Here is a 26,112-nt window from a genome sequence, read left to right on the forward strand (position 1 = left end):
CTTCCTTCACATTACAGACTAAATGATGGAAATGAGTACCTCTTCCAAGCCAAAGACGATGTAAGTTTCTAAGATTTTTTTTTTTCCCTCAAATCCTTAAGAGTTGGTAAGTGTTTGTGCGTGATAAGCTTTTTATGTAATGTACTTCCTATAACTGATAATCAGTGATGGCTTCTGTCACCTGGTCTCCACTGACACTCGAAGGTGTTCGGTTTTCCTTCTGCTGTAGGGGGCAGTGAGTGTCACCTTGCCATGGCAGGAGAGCTAGCACAGGGTCCTCTGAAGTCCAGAGAGGAGAAGCTGCCCACCCCTCCCAGTGGATAAGGCACAGGGAGGTGATCCCAGGACTGGGCGTGGATCTTGATGTGCCCAGTCAGGAGCCTCCCCGCTGCACCTCACTGCCTGTAACCTCCCAGTTCCTGGTTGTGCTCCACCTGGAGGGAACAGCACGTGTAGTGCTTTAAATTCGAAAAGACTTCTGTTAAATTTACACAATGTTATATGGCAAGTCTATTTCGATCTAAAAAGAAAAAGAAAAAAGCAGCTTCTAGGGTCGGACCTGATACCCCACAGATGGAGACCAGTCCTCCAGCTCTTCTAAGTTTGCAGGACTATATACTAATGTGATGACCTTCAGGTACCGTAAAACTGAATTCTCGTGAGACTTGAAATATGTTCACTATCCTGATAAAGCAGAGGTTTGTCTAGGAACTGCGTCCCTGAGTTAGCACTGTTCCCAAGCCTTCTGACCGACAGGGGCTCAGGTGGTCGTGCGGTTGCAGTGAGAGCATTTCATGCCCGTCCCTCTTAGCTGAGTCTCAGTCGTGCCTCCTCCTCTGTCCAGGATGAAATGAACACATGGATCCAGGCCATCTCCTCTGCCATCTCCTCGGATAAACACGAGGTGTCCGCCAGCACGCAGAGCACTCCAGCGTCCAGTCGGGCACAGACCTTGCCCACCAGCGTCGTCACCATCACCAGCGAGTCCAGTCCCGGCAAGCGGGAGAAGGACAAAGAGAAAGACAAAGAGAAGCGGTTCAGCCTTTTTGGCAAAAAGAAGTGAACTCCTTTTCCTTCACCTCCTGTCCTTCTCTTACCTTCACAGTGAAATTCCAGCATGCAAGCTCAGAACCAACCATTACTCTCTGTGCCTAATGTTCCTCGATGTGGTTGATTTTTTTTTTTTTTTTAATTTATAGAGCATTTCTGGGGGTAGGGTGGGGAAAATACACCTAAACACTTTATCTCCAAGTTACAAAAGTTTGAGGTGCAGAGGGAAGACCAGATTTTTTTTAAATGAAGTTATATAGATTAGATCTCAATATTTAAACTGTTCCTCAATTTTGTGAGGCTGTGTTGGAAATAACTCGCCTCTAGTGCTGTTGGTAATGCAAGGCAGCGGTGCTTAAACAATACTTCCTGTGCTCCCCAGAGACAAAATGTACCAATTTCCAGACACCATTCTCTTCCATTTACTTCCAGTGGTTACCTTGAGTCTTGAGTATCAGACGTGCCCACCATGGGACTAACCCTGATTAAACAGATCGTGTATTAGGATCTTGCTGCAGCCGTAGCGCAGCCCCATGTTAACTCTACAGACCAAACCGTTTTGTATCTGGCAGCACTTACTAACACACAACATGCGGCTTTTCTGCATCAACTGCGACGATGGTCAAGAATGTCAGTATACAAGAAGGAATAGAAAACTGATACTGTTTTAAATAATCTGTAATTTCAATTTTTTTTTTTTTTTTGCTGAAATACATTATATTGTATGTTTGAGATAATTCTAGTACAAAGTATAATAAAACTAGATGTATAATAAACCCTTTAAATCATTGGTAAGTGTACAAGTGGAACTGAAGCATTTACTGGACAAAGTAATGTTACTCTAATGGTTACTTGCTCTTGCGTTGCCACACTGTGTTATAATTTGCTTCATTACCTTGCTATTTGATACATAGTGTGCATTTTCTCTGTCACTGTAACGAATTGTAATGACAAATTTTCATCTTACTGCACAATCAAAATGGCATTGATAGGAATGAACTCCAGAGGCTGGGCCTGAGCAGGAAGGTGGTCACTCAGGCCTGGTGCTCAGTCGTAGGACCTGTACCTCTCAACTTTTGCCCTATCTGTTAAATATATGCTATGTCATTAAATGCTTTTAAATCTAGCACAGTGGGTAATTGTTGTTTTTCCTCTCCTGCGTGCACGCTGTGTAGAGAAATTGCAAAGCAAGAAATAGCAACGGGAAACATGAGTCTCTCTGGGTTCCTGTTTTGTGTTCTTGTGCATGAATGGTCTACCAGCCTTGAAAACTGCAGTGACCAGAATGATGTATATGGAATGTTTCACAGCTACACGTCCAGCTTTTAGCTTTTATTTATAAAGAAGTTACCGGAAAGCTTCTGAGGCAGGGGCTGGCAAATTTCTTTCTGTAAAGTAAAAAGCCAGAGAGAGTATTTTAGGTTTTGTGGGCCATATTCTGTTGAAACTCTGCTGTTGTGTAATACAAGAGGCAGCCATTGACAATATGTGAGTGACCGGGTGTGGCTGTGTTCCAGTAAAACTTTGTGGACACAAACTTGAATTTAGTAAAATTTACATGCCACACAATATTATGCTTTTGATTTTTTTTGAACTTCAAAATGTAAAATCTGTTTCACACAGATCATACAAAAACAGACGACAGGCCAGATTTGGCCCGTGAGCCAAGTTGGTTCATGCTGCATAGGGTCATGGGTTCGATATGTGTGCTATACTTGTCCCATTTTATCTGTCCTGTTGACTCCATATCACCTGCATATTTTTTTATGTAAAGCAGCAATGGTTACGGATTTTCAGTAAATTATTTCACAGAGGCTATGCATAATGTGACGTAAGTCCTGGGCTCCACAGCTGACTGGCACTGGAGCTTTCTGTGACCACTTAGTGATCTGAGACCTCACCATCTCCTCCCCCACCTCACACATGTACCCAAGGTTTTTTATCTCACCGTGACACTCCCTTGCCCTTGCTTTACTCAGGATTGGAATCAAGTTGTTCAATTCTCAGCAGATGAACCTGTGACCAAAATGTTAAAAAAAAGCATCTTGGGAAATAATCATGATTGATTACGCCCTGCTTTTGACAAAGCCAGGCAGGCCACGCTCAAATAACCAACAATGCCAAAAGCCCATAAAACATACATTCCCGGGGCATTCTGCCCAGAAGTCCGGGGAGTCACCGACCCCTGACTGTGAAGCCTGGGTTTGGTGTGCGTGCTGAGGACCCACTGAGGCCCGAGAGGAGAAGATGATGGGCAGCAGGAGAAGCAGCAGAAGGCTGGTTTGTGGGGGTCACCAGGACCCAAGGGCAACAGACGGATTAGAAAACCCTAAACAAGACATTTTCACTTGCAGAAGTTACAGGCCATAGAGGATCATGCGCGTTAGTCCTGTCAGGCAAATAATGGATTTTTTAAGATCCTACACTATTTGAGGATGGTGCTCATTTACTGCTATGATGTGCTATTTTCCTTTAATTTTGAGTGATACAGGGTGGGTGATAATTCTGGCCTCTATACATCTGAAAAGTGAGAAGCAGTGAAGTAAGACTGTCAGGATATGAAATGGGCATTCTTGATTGTTTAAGGCCACTTGCATCACAGCTGAACATCTGAAGTTGGAATGCATCTTCAATTGGTGGTACCTCAGTGTTGTGTTTTCTTGGGGTTACTTAGAGTGATGATGTGTCTTACAACCCATGGCGTCTTCAGTTGATGAAGTAGAGTATCAGACTGGTTGATGGATACATTGTTGTCACCAAGTTTTCAGCACTTTAGATTTGGTTGTATATGAGGGTCCTATTGTATTTCCCTCTGGATACATTGTTTTCACTTGTTAGTTGGAATACTTAAGTATTTCCTTTCATCTAGCAGTAGAATTCATATAGGAAAGGGAGAATAAATGCTTGAGTCTCCCCATTATTTGAACTGACTTTTCTAATGGTGACCCTTAATCCTGAAAGCCATAAAAGGAGAAGGTAAAACTTGTGTCCATCAAAGCTGAGGATTTATTTCACCATTGAAAGTCATGGTGAAATCTTTCACTTCCATTTCCCAACACTGAAAACCATCAATGAAATTATTTTTTGAAACTTAAAAATGTCCCATCATTTGTCTGGTGAAAGCTCTTTGAAGTTGGCTTCCGAGTCCTTTTGCTACAACCCTAGTAATAATTTGGTAACTTCCTTCTTATCTGGCACGAATAGATGTCCCAGGCTCATCCAGTGCGTTTCTTCCCCCGAGACCTGCCATCAAGTTCCTCTAAGAGTCCCCGGTTTGTTTTAGTGGAAAATAGTGTTCCAAACCCTAATTTGTATGCTAGGAATCCTTGTTGCTACTTACTGGGTTGGTCCTGGTTTCTAGGTAGAGCAGAGGAAAAAAATAGCTCATCAGTTCATACTCAAATTCAGGATTACAGGGTTTTTGTAACAACATTTCCTGTGTTACAATCTTTTTCACTTGGAGAATCATGGCTCTCAAGGATACAGGGGGCATAGAGTTAGAAGATCCTATAATTAATAACTTGTGCTTTATCCCATATTACAGAAACAGAACAGTGAATACTAATAACCACCATCAATATAATTTCTGAGAACTTTTATTTTAATCTTTGTATTTTGTGATAACTGTAGATTCACACACGATTGTATGAAATAATTCAGTACTCTACCCAGTTTCTCTCAGTGGTAACATCTTACAAAACGATAGTACAGTATCACATCCAGCATATTGACACCGATTCGGTCAAGAAGGAGACCATTTCCATCACCACAAGGATCCCTCCTGTTGCCCTTTTATAGCCACACCTGCCTCCCAACCTCACCCCCGTTAGCCTCTGGCAACCACCAGTCTGTTCGCCATTGCTGTAAATTTTCATTTCAAGAATGTTGTATAACATGGACGCTCACAATGTAACCTTTTAGGATTGGCCTTTTTCACTTGGCGGTTCATCCAGGTTATTGTATATCAATAGTTCCTTTTTTTGCTGCTAAGTAGTATTGATGGCATGGATGAACCTGTTTGTTTAACCATTCACTTACCTAAGGACATCTAAGTAGTGTCCGGTTTTTGTTAAGAATGGGTCTTTGTGTGAACAGATAATCTTCATTTCTCTGGGATAAAACAATGTCCAAGAGTGCTTGAGAAGAATTTTTAAGAACAGTTTTGCACATGCTCTCCTTTCTCCCCATCACCCCCACTTTTATGTCATTTTACTATATGTACAATGTCTGAGCAAATAGTTCTTACTTTGCCCCCTCCCTCTTAACCCTCAGTTAGCCTTAGTTCTACAAATAAGTGTTTATCTAATGCGCACCACCAGTCCATATGCGATGTTTCCTAGTCATTTTGGTTGTCAGAAACTCACTGCCTTGGTGGTGGTGGTGCTGTGTGTGTGTGTGTATATGTGTTTTAAAATTAGTTTCTTCTTGCTATCCCTAAACTACACACCTTACTTTTAGCCAGTTCTCTGGGTTGTGTACTTCAAGTGAAGTGCTCTTTTGTTGTGTTCAGGACCGAATAAAAATTTCCCAAGGGAGAAATAAAGGGGAGCTTCAAAGATTTTCAAGGTTTAGATTCAACTTGAAGAATGCATGCTTCCCCTAGAAAAATGAGTTTTTCAAGTTTTATATATAAGTATTTAAAAGGCTGTGAGAAAGAATGTTATATCCTGTTTAGAGCTTTGTGTTTTTTGTAAAACAACCTCCTGAAAGGGATTCAGGAAGTGGAATTGGAGGGACCTCCTGTTGCCCTTTAAATTAGGGATCAGGATGTGTGAGAACCTGATGCTTCTCTTTCATGCTGTTCAGGGCATTTTCACTCAAACTGAGGAAGAGCCATCAGTCCCTGAGACCCGTGAACTGGGCTGATTTGGGAGTGAGTGATAGTGGGTAGAATTATTTGGTAGAATTCAAGAGCCTCATTTTGGCTTTCCTCGGGGGGGAGCTTGGAAGACACACTTGCTCAGGAATGTCCAGGTTTCCTAGGTACCCCTTGGTTGTCAGCATTCCCTTCACACCTCACATTAGCTGTCAGGGGGTTTTTCTTAAGGTCAGGTTAGCATCACAGTACAAAGAAGACACCTGGACTCAAGAGAAGCTGGAAGGACCTCTCTTGGCTCCCCTGCTCGCCCTGTTCCCACAAGGCCTGTGTCTGCTGCAGGGGGATTCTGTTCTCTCTTTTCCTGCCCCAGAACACAACGTCCTGAAGGGCTGCCCCTGCAGGGGTGTGTGGGCTTGCGCAAGTTTCCATTTGGCCTTCACTTGTCTCTTCAGATATTTATCACACTTTAGGGACCCATTGTGTCTGGGAGTGGGAATGGAGGAGGCGGGACATCAGTGCAGTTTCCTGAAACTGATTCTTTAGAGAGAAAGGGAATTTTGTCTTACATAAGCCCAGAGGGACATTCTCCACGGGGTGGGGCATCCTGCATTCCAGAGTCTGGGCGAGAACCTGGGAGCTTTCTCAGCTGAGGCAAGCCTTGGCTCACAGCGTTTTCCCTGGAGAATCGGCTCAGTTTTCAGTCACCATTTTTGTTTCTCTATCACAGTGAATTATTTCCAATGCTGCTGTTCTTCAAGCTTTGATTTTGTGAGGGAAACAGTCTCTCAAGGTTTTAACCTCCATCTTAGGAAATGGTCCCACAGCCTTAGTTAAGATGGCCAGAAAGCGTTTGAACTGGTGTTTGCTGGTGTACCGGCCAGCTCTTTTGCTGCTGCCATCTGTTACATGTCTGTCACATCTCTACTTGTCTTTCCTGGGTACATGTGATTTGAATACTTCATCTGGTTTACTCAGCCTCTGCTCTTCTGGGGAAAGAGCCTGGGCTCTGAGCCCAGACTGGTTGGAATCATGGCTCCTTCATCAGCCAGCCAAATAAGTATTCCCTCATCATCTTAGCAAAGAACCTACTAAGGGCCGGCCACTCTGGGAGCAGGCCTGTGGAGCTGTGACTATGCTATGCTCCTTACATCTGCTTTGTCTGAGCCTGGGCCTAATTATCTTTGAAAGGGGATTGAAGAAATGAGGTGACGAACACTGTACTCCATAAATCAATTCCTTCTCTCCCGCTGCCAGCAGGAGGCTATCTGTGTTTTTTTTCCAAAGATGATTTTATTAGAGCGCTTCACAGGTCAAGAACAGAAAATCTACATCCAAGTGGTATAAATAACAGAATGTGTCAGCTCACACAACCAAAACATCTCGAAGTAGGACAACATGAAGGGTTGATCTGCTTCAGAAATTATCAGTGGTATCAGGCCTGTAGGAGCTGCATCTGCCTTCTCTCCACCCTGCCCTTTGGCGTCAGGGTGGCTTCCCTCCTGGTTACATGGCTGCTGGGACCTCCAGGGTCATGTGCTTCCTTGTCTAGGAGGAGGGAGAGGGCTCCTCTTCTCCCAAACAGAAACAAAGCCCTGAGTGTCTCTAAATAGATGAATTTAGGTTTTGTATCCATCCCTGAACCACACCTACTACACGAGAGACCACCTCAGGTAAACAGGGTGCCCTGGTCTATCCAAACCACAGGCCCTTACATAGGAGATGTGGGTGAGATAGGTCCCCAGTGTCCATCACAGCATAAGACCGACAAAACCACGTCAAAGAATAACATCAAGGGCTGGCTTGTGTGAGGGGAAGTTGGTGGAGACTATGTGTGAGTGTGGGGGTGCTAAAGCCCCCACCTCCTATAGGGCCCTCAAATGCTACAAATCTGACATGAAAGTGCCGGCCCAAATGAGGGTTGGGGTTTGAGAATTAGCAGAGGGCGGCCTTTCTGAAACAGCTCCTTTTCCTTTGAAAACGGAGAATTGGTTGTTCTAGAAGGACCTCCTCTGGGAGTCAGGCTTGGAGCTCTTGGCATGTTAAAGTGCATTTGCTAATATGTTCAGGTTGCCCCCGACTTTGCACGTGCTGATACCGCTCCTAGGTTTCCCTCCAAGGTGCTTGTTTGGATGCTCCTGACTTAAAAGGCCAAAGGTGCCCCGTGTGACTAGGTGGGGGTGCTGAGGCAGGTCCCGGGGAAGAAGCAGTTTGCTTGGGGGAAGAGGGCTGGGTGGAAGAGGGTGCCCCTCTTCAGAAAAGCAGAGCAGGCAGAATGTCTGGCATTCCTCAGTTAGGAGGGGAAAGGATTTAAATTCCATGGGAGACCAGTTTGCAAAGATGAACCTGTCCTTATGTTATCTTTTTAGTTGTGACATTCGGCATTTACGTCATTTCGCTATCACAGTTGCCTCTCAGGGAAGCAGCCCAGCGTGGGAATGTACCCAGATGGTTCCCCTCGTGACTCAGATCCACCGGAGTTGGGACCAGGGGAGGGCCTGTGTTCCACTCCATAGCTGTCCTTATAGCACTCGGGGCCCGGCCCAACCATGAGGAGTGCCATTTCTGCATGGGCTGTGACTGGTAGCTGGCATTTGCGGAACTCTTACTGTATGCATCAGGTGCCACCGTTAGCACTTAGCGTGGATCTCACCTAACCTCACAATGCCCTGTGAGGTAGACACTTGTGACCAGGGTATTGTTATAGCTGAGACCAGAAATGTCACTGCAGGGAACAGAAGACAGAGAGCCATGCAGGAGTTGTCAGAACCAAGACCACAGCACCTTAGTGTTCGGAAGCTTTGACAAGGTCTGGCGGACCCCCTAACTGACCTGCCCCCTGTGTCATCCCCATTCAGCTGCATTGTCTTCAGCTGATAACAAGGGTATTTGCCCAGGATCCCACTGGCATCCTGCCTCTATGTAAGTGGGTGTGTGAGTGTGAACATACCCCGTAGGAAAAGGGAAAGGACCTTTGCTGAGAAAGGAGCACAAACTGGATCTGAACACGCCAGAACGATTGGTTGGAAAGCCCCAGCCCGTGATTTGGGTATGGGACTCTGAACAACTGGCTTTACCTGTTTTCACCCTTTGTTCTTCTCCAAATGGAATGATGTTACCTTGGTAATCACTACAGCTAATATTGACTATAACATTGTGCCAGGCAGTGTGCTAAGCACTTGAGTTGTGCTATCTCACCAAATCTCATAGTAACTCTATGAGGTAACGTTGATTGTCTTTATTGTACGGGGAGGAAACTAAGGCTGAGAGAGTTAAGCACTTGTGTAAACAACAGCCGGGGATTCGAATTCTGACAGATCTTTCCAGAGGCCACATTCTCAAACTAAACAGTCCACTTGATATCCCTTACCTAGATTCTTTTCCGGCACTTCTCTGTGGCTGAGAAACAATTGTGGAACCAGTGCCAGCCAGCCATGTGCAGAAACCATCCCCCGAAGGTGGGCTTTTAGGGAAAGTACTACCATGACCAGTGCCAGATGCACTCTATGGCCACACACACCTGGGATCTCCAAGTCACATGGACTCCTTGGCCCCATGTTACTCTAGATGTGCAAGCCGCCAGTTTTGCTCTTAAAGGCACGTGCAATGTAACTGGAGGGTGGCTGGTACCTGACTCAGCCCTACAAATCTAAGCTGCCCAGATCTGGACTTGTCTATGTGCTGAAGTCCTTTTGGGGTCAAATGTAAGATCACGGAGAGCACATGGGACACAATACATATTTGGAAAGAAAGAAGAGAGGAAGGAGGGAGGGAAGGGTGGAAGGATCCTCCAAAGAGCTGAGTACTGTAGCTTCAGAAAGGTGGCAGAAGAAATCGTAGCTTAGCACAAAACTCATGTCCATGTTGATATAACTTATAACAAATGTCTGTTTATATAGCTTATGAGGTGATCACCTTGATGAATCTAGATATTACTACCGTGTTATCGACTATATTCCCTATGCTGTCCTTTACGTCCCCATGATTATTTTGTAACTACCAATTTGTATTTCTTAATCCCCTCCCTTTTTTCACCCAGCCCCCTTACCCCTCCCATCTAACAGCTTTCTTAAATCTCCTTCATAGCCAAAGGTTGTGAAGAAAAGCTATAGGAACTAATGACCTCCAGCCCGGGTGGGTCAGATTTTCATTGGCTCTTCCTGAACTGGCCACTGGGCCCCTTTGTTCTCTGACTTCTGTCCTTTCTTGGCTGATATCTGACTCTCTCCATTGTCGTTCATCTTACTAGTTGGCTGTCCTTCCCACATGCGTAAAATCCTTCCCAGCTGAACACGATTCATACTTATTTTGTATAGTATTTTCACTTAAATTTACATCATAAACATTTTGCCATGTAGCTATAGACTTTGTGGTTTTTAAGGGCTATATATCATTTTCCACAGGTTGATGCACCATCAGTTATTAAAACATTCCCCAAATGCTAGGTATTTAGCCATAAGATCACTCCCCAAGCAGGCTTGCGTTCCTAAAATGACAGCTCTGATTTTGGTTCTTCCCAAGGGTAATTCTCTGGGGGCATAAACTCCCTCCAGGTTTCACAGACCCTATTCCTTTAATCCCTCACCTAGATTCCCTCCGTGCAGGGTACACACCTGGAAACCACCTCTTTCCACCTTTGTGGAAATGTTCCCTCAGACAATTCTCAGCCACCCTGCCAGCTTCAGTAACTTTACATTTCAGGAAACTAGCAGTGGGTCTTTATCCCTTTGCTCCCTATCGTCTTCTGGCATCCCAATACAAATTTTGTCATCCCCAGCCCAACAAGTTTTAAGGCCACTTCAATCACTTCTCTCTCATACAAACACACAAATAATTAAGTTTCATCTTACAAACATCTTGCCACATTTTCTTGGGAATTGCTAAGAACATGTTTACAGACTTTGCTTCATGTTCCTATTACTGCTTTTCAAACAGTCTATCCACTTAGTTACCAGTTGTAAACAACAGTAACAGTCTTCACACACACACACAAACACACACACACACCAAATTGCTGTTATTTTCAGTAAGTGTAATAGGGCATTGCAAGCCTGCTTTGGGTTTCTTTGACTACTAGCTAGGGTAGACTTTCTCTCCTGTGTTTGACATTTTTTTCCGTTTGAGAAAATTATCTATTCATACCTGGTTCACCAAGACTTCTGAATCGCAAGCCACAAAAACCAACTCTGGCTAATTTAGCAGAAAAGGAACTTACTTAAGTTCTCAGAATTTCCAGGAGGGCCAGAGCACTAGTGTGGGGACAGAGCCCCAGAAAGTAGTTTCCAGGCTCTCGGCCTCACGTGGAGGAGTGCTGGCTCGGGTAGTAGATGGCCGTCGGCTGTGGCTGATTGGCCGTCAGCTGTAGCCAGTTAGCCAATTAGCCGCTAATATAACTGCTGCGGCTACGGAGGAGAGTGGAGGAGAGTGAAAGAGAGTCGTCGGTGGGTTGCAGACAAAATGGACAGCAGGTCGCACGTCCAGTGAACCCAGCCTCCAGTGAGACCGTAGTGGTATGACTCCCCTACCTATGGCTCCGTGGGTGTTCCTTTTTGGCCTCACCATATCCTGCGTTATGTGGGGAGCGGGACCAGAGACCCTGCAAGCTTCCCCGCACGACAACTAGGCCTAGGGATTTTACAGCTGGGTTCAGTGCCCGAAGTCCTGCTGCCAGGATGGGCCCCTCGAATTCACCACTGGGCACAGACCCCGCAAGCTCCCACTGTCACACCTGACTCTGCCTCGTGTAGCCCCTGCCGTGCTGCCTGGGATAACAGCAGATCCCACACAGGCTCTCCTCCTTCAGGCCATCACCTGGCATTCAAAGTTGTGCAGGTGCATAAAATTAGGGCTTCAATGGACCCATGCCCTCACTGCAAGGGAGGCTGGAATAAGTCATCCTAATTGTCTATAGAGGGAGGGTGCAACCTCAAGAGGTGGTGAATTTTGCAAACGTAGGAATGGGTTTAAAAACCTGGATAGCTTTATACGATTCCCTTTGGTGCCTTACCACGTTACCAGGGGCTTATGGTTGAAAGCAATACAATTTTATTGTCTTAGAGTTCTGTAAATGAGAAGACAGACAAGAGTCTCAGCGGGCTAAAATCAAGGCATCAGCTGGGTGCCTTACTTTATGGAGGCTTTAGGGGAGAATCTGTTTCCCTGCCTTTTCCAGCTTCTAGAGGCAACTGCAGTCCTTGGCTTGTGGCTCTCTTCTTCCAACTTCAAAGCCAGAAATGGTGGACGCAAGTCCTCACAGCACATCATTCCAAACATCTGCATCTGTTCCATTTCTAAGGACCCGTGGGATTACATTGCATCTATCTGCATAATCCAGGACAATCTTCCTCTTTTAAGGTCAGTTGATTAGCGACCTTAATTCTTCTTTCCATGTTATGTAACATGTTCCTAGATATGGGCATTAGGGCCTGGATATTTTGGCAGGGGAGGCATTCTCTCTATTACAGTTGTCAAAAAAAAAAAAAAAAAAAAGGCAAATATCCACCACAACTTCTTTAGCCCACTTATTTATTGAAGTCTTTATGATTTGGTTATTAATTGAAACGTTTTCTCTCGATTTTTACCCTTTATCAGTTCTACAGAATCAAAATATTTCCCCAGTCTGCTGTTTTGGTATGAATTAAAAAATGTTTATATATTAAGATCCATTCATGTTTTTCCCTTTGTGACTTTATTACTTCAACAGTGAGGACATTCATCTTTCATAATTCTATGAACTTGTTATTTTGTGTTTTTCACATGATGTATACACTTCAATAAATTCTTCTGAAATTTATTTTGATGTTCTTTATAAGGACTGTCTCTAACTTCATTGCTTTCCCTGATTTCTAGCCAGTTATCTCAGAACTACTTAGTAAACAATCTTCACGTCGTCTTCCCAATATTAGAATTTTAATGTCTGATTTTTATTGAGCATCTAATATTTAATGAAATGCTAGATACAGTTACCATTAGTTTTCTCTTCTCTCTTAGCAAAAACACAAGGTGACTCCCGACCCATCCCGTCTATTTTGCTCATATTGAATTCCCTGTGTTTGTTAGGTCAGCACATATGGGGAACCCCAAAGACTGCTTGATTAGTTCTTAATTTCATGTTTAGTCAATGTCATCTAACCCACAGAGAGTCTGCAGAATGGTGGAAGTTGGGGAGTAGAACTTGTGTCCTGTTAAACTTACTTGCAATTTCTATTCACAGCATACATTACACTTTGGTCTTCAGTACAAATTGCATTTCTTGGAAAATGTAATAAAAAGTTCACTTTTTCAATTTTTACATTTACCTTAATTTACTTTTTTGATGAAAACATATTCAAATTTTGTATACTTTCAACACAATTATTTTTATTTTCAATCACTTAGATCATTACTCTCAAGAAATTATATGAAAATTTTGAGTCTAACATCAAAATAGGAATTTTACTAAAACACAGGTGAGAAAAATATATTCTGTGGAACAAATACATACCTTTTGAGTTATTTGTGTTTTAACTTTGTTATTCATATAGCCAGTCTGTTAAAAGGCTGTCCAGCTATGCAGAATAATACTTAAATTTAGTCATCTGTGATATTTTTGCATGTTTTTGATATTACAAAAAACTAAGGCTTTGTGCGTATTTAAAAATATTTGTCCTTTGGAGCTATATTTATCAAGGTAGGAGGATAAAGCGTATTTTATCTATCAGTTTCTTATGTTGATTTATAACATTAAAAAGTCATTTGTACAATATGTGGGCCTCTGATTGTACTCTTGTGTCAAGCCCTGCAAGTGTTAGGGATAGAAATCTTTGTACTGATTGAGATAATCACATGTTTTTTTCCTCCTTAATTTTGTTGAAAATGAATTGGTTCAGTAATAATGTTATTTAGCCAAACTTGCATTCCTAAGTCAAACTAATCATGATGCATTATTTTGTTTTTACATTGCTAGATTTGGTTTAGAATTTTTGCAGTCATGTTCATGATTGAAACTGGAGTAATTTTCCTTTTTTATGCTGTCCCTTTGTGTCTGTGGTATCAAAGTTATGAGATAGCTTCATAAAAAAAGTTGGGGAGCATTCTATCAGTTTTGCTTTATGCTCTTTCAAGCTTCATTATTAGGTCTATATACATTTAGAATTTTTATGTCTTTCTGATGAGTAAAAGTTTCTAAATATTATTTATTCACCTTTCTAAAAATGATTTTTGCCTTAAACTTTGTTTTGTCTGACATTAGATTTATTTCATTTATCTAGTATAGAAATTTTATTTGGCTAATATTTGCCTAATGTATATTTTTGCATTTCCCCCTAGTCTATTGTTTTATGTTTCAGGGATATCTCTGATAAACATCATATAGCTGGATTCTTAGAAATTTAGACTGACGATCTCTGGTTTTTAATTGAAGAATTTAATCACTTTATGTTTGTTGTAGCTTCTCATGTATTGGATTTATTCCTACCATCTTATTGTCTTAGAAAAAAAAAATCTCTCTGTGACTGTATTAGTCTGCTCAGGCTTCCATAACAAAATACTACAGACTCAGTGGCTTGAACAATAGAAATTTATTTTCTCAAAGCTCTAGAGGCTAGAAGTCTCAGATCAAGTTGCTGGCAGATTCATTTTCTGGTAAGCACTCACTTTCTGGTTTGTAAAAGGCCACCATCTCACTGTGTGCTCACATGACCTCTTTGTGTAGGCTAGGGGGACAGAGAGGAGGGACACCTTTCTGGGGTCTCTTGTTATAAGGACACTCATTCCATTGGATCAGGACTCCACCCTTAATTAGTTGCGTGGAGGCCTCACCTCCAAATACAGCCACACTGGGGGTTAGGGCTTCAACGTATGAATTTGGGGATGGTGGGCTAATTCATGCCATAAGTGGCATTCTAGGCTATTTCTCTATGTTCCAAATTTCTAATTCTCTTTTTGGGTGTATGCTCTCTCCTGTGAGATCTTACATTCTAGTGGGGAAACACAGACAATTATCAAGATTTTAAGTAGAATATATAATTATAGCTGATAAATGCTGATACAAAATTAAAGAGGTATATATATCTGAGGGGGTGGGTTGCAATATAGATTAGGGGGTCCAGCTATAAGATGACTGAAAATAACGTTTGAGTAAACTCAAAGGTGGTAAAGAAATGAGCAATGCAGATAAGTGGGAGCAATTTTCCAGGAAGAATATATGTATAGACAGAGCAGAGGCCTTGAGGATGAAATGTGCTTAGTGTGTTTGAGCAACAAAATAAAACCAGTGTGGCTGGAGAGAAGTGAGCAAAGGGAGGGGGAGCAGAAGGTTAGAGAGGTAACAAGCGGCTAGACCACAGGCAAGATAAAATCAGTCTAATCCACCCTTTCCTAATCCAAATCATGTTTTTTTATTTCAATAGGCAGTGGTCATGACTCTGACTTTTACACTGAGAGAGATGCGGAATCTTAAGAGGGTTTTGAACAGAGAAGTAATTTTGTTTTGTTTCACAGCACCGTTTTGGCTGCTAGGTTAGAATATCAACTTGGGAGGAGAGAAGACTGAGAAATGGATCCTGGGGAGTACTAGCATTTTAGTGAGGAGAATCAAGACAAGCTTTGGCTTTTTTTCTCTTAATCTAGAAGACACTTCAGTATGTTGATAGGCTGAGAGAGAGTCATCAGCAGAGAGGCTGCTTAGCTGCCTTAAAGGAGAAATGGAAGGGATGACTCTTGGAAGGTCAAGAGTGGTACAATAAATTTAACCTCTTCCTAACTCTGTAGCAAACCACCTGAAAAATAAAACAGGAGATATGAGGAGAAAGGCCAAAATATCAACTTTATTACTGAGTCATGGCTAGGTTGGAGGAGATGGCTTTGTGTTAGGACAAATGGGCTTCTTGTTGAATCTGAGCATTAGACAGATGTACCTGTCCAATTACAGAAGGTGCTGGACCATCTCGGGCCACCTCAAGCAAAGGCAAGGCATTTGTTGTTAAGCCTACAGGTTGGCCAGGATCAGGGTGCATGCACTCCATGCAGGCAGGCTGAATTTCCAAGAGGGAAAAGGGGAGGGGCTGAGCCGACCTTAAATTCGGACAGAGAACAAAAACTACTAACTTAGCTCCAAGAAGAGGTGGGTGCGTTTCCTCTTAACTTTGTCCAACTTTTCATTCTGTTGACCTCTCAGGTTTACCCACTGTTATGCACTCTATAAGTGTTTCAGCATAGGCTCTGTGTGCTTGCTTTAATCTACACTCAGCTAGAGGCGTCTCGAGGCCTCTGTAGAGTTGAGGCCCTTGTGACAGCTTTGGCTTGGCCATCTCTTCCAGGAATGGAGGTGGTTCCCAAAAGCACTGAACTTGGTTCCCACCAAATTGAGCAAATGAATGAATCTCTAGCCTGGGATCAATTTCTTAGGGGAAAGAAACGATGTTTTTAATGTTGCCAGAGACCACAACAGAAACTTCCTATCTAAAGAAAGGAAGGTGGAAGAACAAAGTCCCTTCTTCCTCTGCAGTGGACTTCATGTTTGAAACAATGTTCTGAAGGACACGAGGTCCTGGGGAGCAACAGGACCTGGAAAATATAGTGTGGCACATGCCCTCATCAGTACATTTACTGTGTGTGCTGGTGCCGTGCTTTGGGAGACAGTGGGGAGCAGGGTAAGCAAAGTCCTATCCTGGGTAGATGGGGCCCATGCATCCCCAACTGCAATGTGATCAGAGTTTCTCATAGTTTGGAAGAAGAACAGATTTGCCAGGACAGGAGTTTGATTTGAATTCATTTCTCCCCAGGTACTGGGGAGTGATAGTTTACCCTAATTTTATACCAGAGCAAACCACGAAGACAGTTGCCATGCAGGAGCATGGAAGGAGACAGCTGTTGGGTCAGAATGCACAAATAGAGAAGAAAGGCAATCGAATACTTGTTTCCTCTTGCCTTCCAGACGCTGAGCTGTGTTGGCCTGGGGGAGCTTCTCCTCAGAGAGGTGTGCCACTGTGCACCCTGAGACTGATTTTCAGGGCAGGGGTCTTTGATCACAGATCTGATCCCACTTTAGTTTTACTTTACTATTGTAAAAAGAAAAAAGACCTTTTTCTGTCATCCTCCTGTTGGTTCTCAGGGCACAACTCTTGTTTTCTTAGCTCTTTATTAGCTGTACTGTATCGCTTTGAAATTCCTAGCATTTTCCTGGCATTGCTCAGTGGAACATGTCCCTGCTAATGAGTGTGTACCTCTTGAACATTCGTCCTCTGCTAAATTGCTACTCCATCTTCACTTTTCACTCACCTGTCTTGACTGAGAAATGGGAGTTTCAAATAAATGCAGCTGTTCACTTGTTATGGTCCTGTCTCTTCACTTTTGCCTGGAGGGTGGAGATTCCACATTAGGTAATTCCTCCTCAGCTGGAAGGCAGGAAGTTGCAGCCATTATCAGGAATTAACCGACTTTTACATGCTGGAGCATACCGTGTTTCCCCGAAAATAAGACCTACCCGGACAATCAGCTCTAATGCATCTTTTGGAGCAAAAATTAATATAAGACCCAGTCTTATATTATATTATATTATATAAGACCTTATTATATAAGACCCGGTCTTATAATAAAATAAGATCGGGTCTTATATTAATTTTTGTTCCAAAAGACGCATTAGAGCTGATTGTCCGGCTAGGTCTTATTTTCGGGGAAACACGGTACACAGAGTACAGAGGATGGATTATAACAGTTCTTTATTTTACCTATAAGACACCTGTCAGTCCAAACCAAGACTTTCTCCATTTCCCTCCCTCTTCTCCCCCCTCCTTATAGTCCTCTCAGTGCTTCTATCCCCTGACCTTCCTGCAGGTCTTTGTCATTGAAGTAGAATGCCCTCTCATCTCCCTTCATCCTTACCCTTGAGGGCGTGGGCAAGGTGGTTTCTCCCATCGGAGGCAGCACTGCTGGCTCTGTTGGCTCCTGGGTAAAACCAAGAGAACCGGAGCCCATTGCCGTGTGTATCTAGAGGAGACTTGCAATGAGGAGGACAAAGAAAAACCTCATTTCTGGGCTGAGATCAGAGGAGGGCAATATGGGTATCTCTGTAGCAGCACTAAGTGATAACTCTCCATGAAGCCAATGTCTTTTCAATTCTCTTAGGAATCTTTATCTGTACAAAGGTGGGAAGGTAGAACCAATTATATATGGAATGGACTCAGACACCTGGGCAGATAATTAACCAGCCACTGAGCCAATCATTCACTGGCTTCTCCAATGTCCTTTCTATTTTAGGATTCTCATTTCTGACCTGTGATTGTCAAAACGAGTGAGAGCTAGCTAGGTACACTGCTCATATCTAAATCAAGAACTGTTGCTGTGCTTATAATTCATCAGCCTATGTTCAGATTTCTATTTTTACAAGGTTCCATGGTAACATCCCTAAAATATAGGCTGTGTCCACAGAACAGTAAAATTGATGGAAAGTAAACATACAAATCAACCAGTTGATTGACCATTGTGATACCATTAATGATTTTTTTCTCCCTGAATTAACAGAATTCCAGGCCAATTTAAGTTTCACAACAAATTGTATTCCCAGAAAAACCTAAACTGGAAATCATTTTCCAGTATGATAATAGAGCCATCAAAAGGGCCAGATTCAAACATATATATACAATCTATAGTATTCCTCAATGTAAGGAATAACCAATTAGAAAAAATAATAAAAAGGGACCCCATTCACAATAGAAATGAAACCTATGAAGTACAAAGGAATACCTTTACTGTAAAACATGTATGACCTGTGAGAAGGAAACCAACCAAATAAACAAACAAACAAACAAAAGTGATGATGAGCTACAAGAAGGCTTGACTAAATGGAAACAAGAGCCATGCTCCTTTTGGAAGCAAGAATATTTTAAAGAAACAATTTCTACTCAAATTAATTTATAGGTTTCACAAATTTCCAATAAAAAACATGGAATATTTTTGAAAGATAAAATTATTTGTCTGAAATTAATGAATAAACATCAAACAGATGGCATCAAAGAATATAATAAAAAGTGTGATACTGATGTAAATCAGTGGAACATAGTAGCTATTATAGAAATGGACACTATTATATCTAAGAACCAAAAATAGTGTAAGGAAGGTCACATGATCAATGGAAAAAGGAAAAATTATTACCAATAAATTACCAATAAATGGTATTAAGGAATTTAAATAACCTTAAAAATATCTATTCAAATCCTTTTCTAACATTGCACAAAGAAATTAATTCTGAATAAATCAAAGAACTATTTAAAAAAAATCAAAATATTTCCCATGAGAAGAAAATAGAAGGGAGTCTTTATTAGACCTCTGATGGAAGGGAGCAGTGTCAATCTATTAGATTTTTATGTATGCATATTTATCATAACACTTTAAAATGAAATAAAGTAAAATGCAGACAACAGAAGAAAAATATTTCCAAGAAAAGGACAGACAAGATCTAACACTTGCTAATAACTAAAATATATTTTTTAAAAACCAAAGCAAAATGTATAAGATCTCAATATGAGCAAAGGACTTGAAAAAAGAAAAAAAAGATTTTGAGGAAGGAATTAAACCGATTAATACAAAAATAGAAAAATATTTATTAATTGCAGAAAATGTAAGACAAAGTATAAAGAGATTCAAATTTGGTCTATTAACAAAGATTTTTTAAAAATACCGGTCAATGTTAGTGATAGTTTAATGAATCTAGAATTCTCATAAATTTCTATTGGCAGCAATCCTTTTGGAAAACATTTTGACAGTATATATCAGACTTCTGAAAATGTTTATACCCTTTAAAGAAAAATTTCACTTTTGAGGATCTATCCTACAGGTTAAAAAAAATTGTAAAAACAGATTTATTGAATCATATTTATGAAAGGATACGATAACAAACGTGTTCAACTATAGGGAAATGGTTATGTGAACCATTGGTATATTCAGGTAAAGGATACCAGATTGTATATATTTGTGATTACAAAGCTTGTTCTTAGAAAAATAATAATGGTAGTTGGATTGAATGGTGGACTATCAGTGGATTTTTCTTCTTTATTCAATAATTTTTAAATATTGCTTTTTAAATTACATGAAGTTTTTGCAGAAAAAATAGGAAACACAAATAAACAAAAAGAAAAAAATATGTGAAATTCTACCCCCTAGAGGCAATCACTGTGAATATTTGAGTTCATTTCTTCCCAAACTTAACTTACTTTATATTTTGTATAGGTAGTGCATTCACATAGTTTAAAAAACAGAAAGTATAAGAAGGTGTATAGTGAAAAGTCTCCTTGTACTGATACCCAGGTTTTTCAGTTTCCCAACTCTTGTTCTTAGATTTTTAAATATATTACACATACATGCAAATACAAATATAAATTTCTTGCCCTTTTAGCCCAAAGTTTAGCTACCATACGCATTGCTCTGAAACTTGCCTTTTTTATTTAATACAGAGGGTGCCAAAAAAATGTATACACATTTTAAGAAAGGAAAACTGTATTAAAATGGTAGTACTCAATATATACCGATAACAAAAGATGAATACAAGTCACATTTGACTTCTGCAATTACAAGAGGTGTTCAAAGTGGTTACCATCACCATCAGTACCTTCTGATTACGGTGAACTACTGCTTGAGCAACGTTGACCGAAGTGTTCACTTGTATACATTTTTTTGGCACCCTCGCCCCCCACCCCCCGGTATATCTTGTAGCACTTTCCATATCAGTACATAGAGAGTTTGCTCATTTTTAAAATAATTACTCCATTGTGTGGACATACTGGTGTTTATTAACTAGTCCACTGTTAATGTTCATTCTTTTTCTAATGATAAACCTTTTCTTTATAATTTCATAATTACCTTTAATAAGTTTGCATTTTAATGACAAAGGAAACTATTAAAATTATTAATAAGCTACTAAAACTGCATCAAAATTTGCAGATATTAATTACAATTCAGAGGTATTGAATTTTCAATTTCAAGGATTCGACATAAACATAGAATCATAGACGTGTAATATGATAAAATGAATCCCTGCAGAAAGCTGCTACCATGAAGGCAACTCAAGATTCAATGACATAGCATATGACAATATTCTGTGAATCAATCTGTCAGCATTTTTAGAAATAAGACATGCAATGCCTGGGGCGCCAGCCAGCCGGGCTCCCTGTAGAGATGTCAGTGAGGACAGGGCTGCACTGCGTGACATATGTTTCTAAATAGCTCAGAGGGCAAAGCACACTGCTTGGTGTCAGGCATCCTTCCGACATTTCAGTTAGATGTAAATTTAGAGCTGAATCCTTATCAAAATGAGATGTGTACACAGCAATGCTTCCTAAGAGGAGACCTAGGGTAAACACCATGTGTAATTATGAAGATAACTTATTACCATGTGTTTCAGCTATCTATTGCTGTGTAACAAACCACCCCCCAATGAGGTAGCTAAACAACGATGTGTTATTTCTCATGATTCAGTGGGTTGACTCAGCCCGGAAGAGCTTCTGCTCCTTGTTGTGTGTCTGAGATCACTCACGCTGTTGCATTCTGTTGGCAGCGTGGTTGCAGCTGGAATGTCCAAATGGCCCCCAGGGTCGCCTTCCACTTGCCTTTCATTCTTCAGAGGTGTAGCTCCAAGATTAAGCATTCCAAGAGGCCAAGCCCCCGTGGGCAAGTGCTTATTAAGCCTCTGCTTGCACCACACTTGCTAATGTCCCATTGGTCAAAGCAAATCCCATGGTCAAGGCCAGAGCCAAGACATGAATACCAGGAGGTGTGTTTCATTGGGGGCATCAAAGTAACAGACTGAGACATCATGTTTTTCTCTAGTGTTTTGTTTAAAAGTATGGACTTACTTCTCTCTGACAAAGTCTGGTAGTAAGCAAGCAAAACACTGAAATTGTGCCAGAGATCACACAGGTGAAATTTCTCTAGCTTAAAAAAAAAAAAAAAAAAGTCTCAAAAAATCTTAGAGTACAATTGAGTAACATTGATTATAAAGGTAAAATGTGAACTGTAGCATAACTTTAGAAAGTATCAGCTTATCCAGCTAATGGGAGACGAGCTTTACTATATTGATGGGTCCTTTTTACTGTCCTTGCCCAGGGTTCTTAGGAAGATCTGTTCTGTGGCCCCAGATTTCTCTGCAATTCCTACTGTCTGACTGAAACAGGAGGATGTGAGTGTGGATGAATGGTATGGTACCAACCATCATTGCTACCAAAGGGTTTGAGTCTCACTGATATTAGGTTGGTGTGCAAGCAATCGCGGTTTAAAAGGTTAAAAAAAAAAAAAAAATGGCCAAAACTGCAACTATTTTTGCACCAATCTAATAGTAAGTAGACTGAAATGAGAAATGATTCCGTCAAAAGCAAAGCATTCAAATTCAAAAGACAACTCTGTGTAGAGGATAAATAATTCATTAGCTAAGGGATGCTAGCAAGAAAATTGGGATTTTGTAGATAAATTGAACTGTTTAGAAGGGAAAACAAAACAGACCAACCAAATCAACAAACTGACTCTCAGTCAGTTGGGAGCAGGCACATTGGTTGTTAATATGGAAAATTATTTTGACAATTTCAGAAAATTAATGACAGTGGAAAGGATGAATGTTGAAAGAACTGCTTCAACTCTAAGATAATTAACAATATCAAGAAGGAAAGGCAACAGAGGACAGTATTAAAATAAAACCAACATCTGCAAATACAAGTAAATTGAACTTGCTCATCAAGGTCATGTAATTTGGGAAGTAGTGTTTATTTTTATTCTCTTTTTTCCCCTAATAATTAGAGTAAATGCTGAAATAGAAACATGGATTGGGGTATGTAAAAAATCTATTTCAAAGAAGAAATAGGTTGATAAAATGTGGCCTTCTGCATAAATTTGCTTTATGTAATTTTTAGTTGAAGCAAAAACTAGAAAGATTCTAAATAGCAACTAGAATAGAATGATTCATCAATCAAATTATTTGATTGCATCAACACAGAAAAAAACAAACCTGAACAATTTGGCATTTTAAGCAATGAGTCAAAGATATTCAAATTATATTATACTGTTTAGCCCTAAAAATATTTTTTCATCTTGCCTGGGATGGCTAATACCAAAGAACCAGGCTTCTTTGGAAAATATAGTGAAGGAAATATTTTGATGAGTCTTCCTAGATGGTGTAGACAAGGCCATTGTGGTGGTTTGAAGGTGATTTCTGATTTATTGTTTATTGAATGCGTAGTTGTGCCAGGCACTGTGCTCAATGCTTTACATACTTATTCTCAGTTAATCATCATCCTGACGTTAACAGATGGGGAAACTGAGGCACAGAGACAGGTGTTAAATCACTTGTTGAGATGCACATGTTTAGTAAATGGTGGAGATAGGATTTGAACCCGGCGATCTGACTGCTGCTCCAATAACCCACTGATTTTGGAGCTGTATTAAAACAAAGGCTGGGATAAATAAACTTGGGAGTTACCATAGCAACCAAAGAAAGGAACCTGAAGAGTTGTTGACATACTGAATATATAATCTGCTACCCCAATTTTCTTGTTTCTACTCAAATCCTTTTTTTCTATTTGTACTTTTACAAACCAAACAAACTATCCAAATAGTCCACCCTTTAAACTAACAGGGGACTAGAAAAATCTCGTCCTGTAGATATAATTTATTTACACTTTTTTCCCCTTATAGATTTAATAAGGAAATAAATTCTGTATTTTCCATTTAATTTAAATAGCACAGGTTGGTCTCACCGGGCACAAGTGAGAGCCCCGCTTTAAAGACACAGTCCTATGTCGCCATCTTGAGGAAGAGACATAAAAATCTCCTTTGTCTTCAGACCATCAATTTTCAGCACCCTCATGATTCAACCAAAGACTATTACGTATGAAGAGCTAAACACAGAATTAAAAAACAAATTAAAAACGAATTCCGTAGGGCACTTTGCAGCAGCCTACTATTTTAAGAAGATCTAAAATCTAGACTACAGTTTAAGGAAAGAAGAGTAGGTATTATGAAAAGTTGATTCTTATATTTTTAAGGAAAATTGGGGTCTTCATCAAGTTCTAATGTATTGAATTATTTGTGTGTGTGTGTGTGTGTGTGTGTGTGTGTAAAATATACCTCTAAGTACAGTTCTTGCTTTCTAAATGTTTGTGTTCAAGGAGGAAAGGACAAACCGCATCTCTTTCTAAGCTTATCTTGTTGGTGTGGAGCCTTCTTTCTGTTCCTTTAGAACATCCTTGGCTCTTTGCTGGCAGCACCTTAGATCTTTCTCAGTCTCTATCCTCAGCAAGCTGCCCATCATAGGCACTCAGTAAACTCCTGTCAAATGAATGTTTTCCTTCTGGTGTTCCATAACTCAACCTTTGCTGTATAACTGTGAGATAACCTAAAATAAATCAAAAATTCTTGTCAGGCCCAGACAGCTTGTTTTACCGGTGAGTGAAATTTCTCCAAGGCAAATCAGCCTCCAGGATTAAAAAAATAAATGCTCCTTGAGTTTCACAGGGCCTAAAATTCCGTTATGAACAGCTCACCTTTTTGAGTGTTACCCTTTAAAAAGGTCCTATTACATTTCATAGGAAAGTTAACATCTTAAGTGCTGTTAAGCTCGCAGTTTCGCTGGGTCAAGGGCAGCTTTAACCCCTGTGTACTACAGAGATTGAGAAAGGTGATTGGTCGATTGAGGTATGGGAAGAAAATATTAGAATTTCTGTCTATGGCATCTTTAAAATGTCTTTGTTTTGTATGCATTGCAAGGTACATAATGCATACAGTAGTACGTGTATATAATATATCATTATATGTTTACACATACATCAGAATATTCACTCAAAATTTTTACTATTAATAAGTATGAAGACCACTGGTGAAAACTTGGCTTTGGAGTCAGGCCTAAGCATGAAGTCCAGCTCTGTCATTTACAGGCTGTGAGAACTTAGCCAAATTATTTAACCTCTTTAAGTCTTTATTTCATCTTTCAAAAAATGGGGATTTTCATATTACTTTTGCAAGGTTATGATGAAAATTGAATGAGTTCTCTACAAAGTGCTCTGTCATGGGCCCAGAAAATCTTAATAGTTCCATAAATACAGCTGACTTCAGGGGTGTGTGACCTCTGCAGTCACGCAGGGCTCCACCCTCAGGTGTGGTTTAACGCTGTGCTGTCACTGTCTTGAAATTCTTAACAATTTTTGAACAAGGGCCTTGCCTTTTCCTTTTCTCCTTGGCCATGCAAATTATGGAAGGGTAATTTTCGCTGTTGGTCTAGCTAAATTTGCCGTCCAAGTTTTCTTAGTTCAGTTATTGAGTTTCATACTCTGGTCCATATCACGGTTGACGCTTCTTTAGGCCACTGAAGAGAGGAGGAGCAATCTTTCGTTTTTGTTTTTGATTTTTTTTCCCTTGAGATATCATTTCCATAGCATAAACCTTAACATTTGAAAGTGTACTGTTCCGAGGTGAGGCGTGCCATGAGGGCTCTGGCATCTCTGCTGCCAACCTTGAGTGAGCTGACGGCACTCGGGTGTCCTGGCACGGAGCTCCAACTGTAGCTGTGCCCCTGTGTTAGGATGCCGGCACGTACTAACCTGCCCAGTGGAATCCCCAGTAGTAAAGCGAAAGAAATCTCAAGGCTCTCCAGCTCCGTTGACCTTCAGTTTAAGAAAAGCCCCCCTAAGATCCCATATACTAAGACCATCGGGCTCGCTACAGTGCTGGGTTTGATTGGCGCCTTTCGCATTATCCTACGCTCCCTCCTGCTGGCGGGCTGTATCAGCAAAGGTGGGGTGGCGACGCACTCCTGGCCGTGCCTGTCCTGGAGTTCCTGCCAGGAGTTTACTAAGGGCGCACTGCCTACTATGCATCCAAAGGATCCCAGGGTTCCTCCTATGATGACATTCCAGACTTTGAGGACTAGCACCCACCTCAGCCCTGACAAGAGTCAGGAGGGAGGGATTGAGCCCAACTTTACTACACTGAGCAGAAACTATAGTTAAGGGTTAAGGAATTCAGCAGTTGGCAGATGATTAATGAAACAATGGTCAGGTTCTATGGATCCACCCAAAGATGTTAACTGAGCTTACAATGAGCTAATTAGGACACACTGTTTTTCAGCTCCTGGCTCTGGCAAAAGCTCCTGACAGGTTTTTCCATGAACCTGTATCGTGGAAAAATGACAATGTTAACGGTATGGAAAAGTGGGAAGTGGGAAGTGTTGCTACCATCACCCTTTTTAGAGTTGAGTTTCTTTGAAATAGTCTTCATTGTCAGTTTATTCT

At 41.0% G+C, this 26,112-nt stretch overlaps 1 protein-coding gene and 1 pseudogene across 6 annotated transcripts in view; both read left to right on the plus strand.

Annotated features, from left to right (window-relative positions):
* Nucleotides 1-2,176, plus strand: part of SPTBN1 (spectrin beta, non-erythrocytic 1) — a 181,952-nt gene extending 179,776 nt beyond the window's left edge. For all 6 annotated transcript variants that reach the window (XR_012496352.1, XM_074331987.1, XM_074331989.1 and 3 more), the window contains 2 exons: nucleotides 18-60; nucleotides 845-2,176. Coding sequence is in view for 5 of the 6 variants with exons in the window: in XM_074331987.1 (XP_074188088.1) it covers nucleotides 18-60; nucleotides 845-1,063 (262 nt within the window). In the remaining variant the exon portion in view is untranslated. The remainder of the gene's footprint in view (nucleotides 1-17; nucleotides 61-844) is intronic.
* Nucleotides 2,177-25,404: 23,228 nt separating this feature from the next.
* LOC109438942 (transmembrane protein 230) lies at nucleotides 25,405-25,751 on the plus strand (annotated as a pseudogene).
* Nucleotides 25,752-26,112: the final 361 nt, after the last annotated feature.

The sequence above is a fragment of the Rhinolophus sinicus genome, linkage group LG05, assembly GCF_036562045.2.
Source record: "Rhinolophus sinicus isolate RSC01 linkage group LG05, ASM3656204v1, whole genome shotgun sequence".
In the NCBI taxonomy this organism is placed as follows: domain Eukaryota; kingdom Metazoa; phylum Chordata; class Mammalia; order Chiroptera; family Rhinolophidae; genus Rhinolophus; species Rhinolophus sinicus.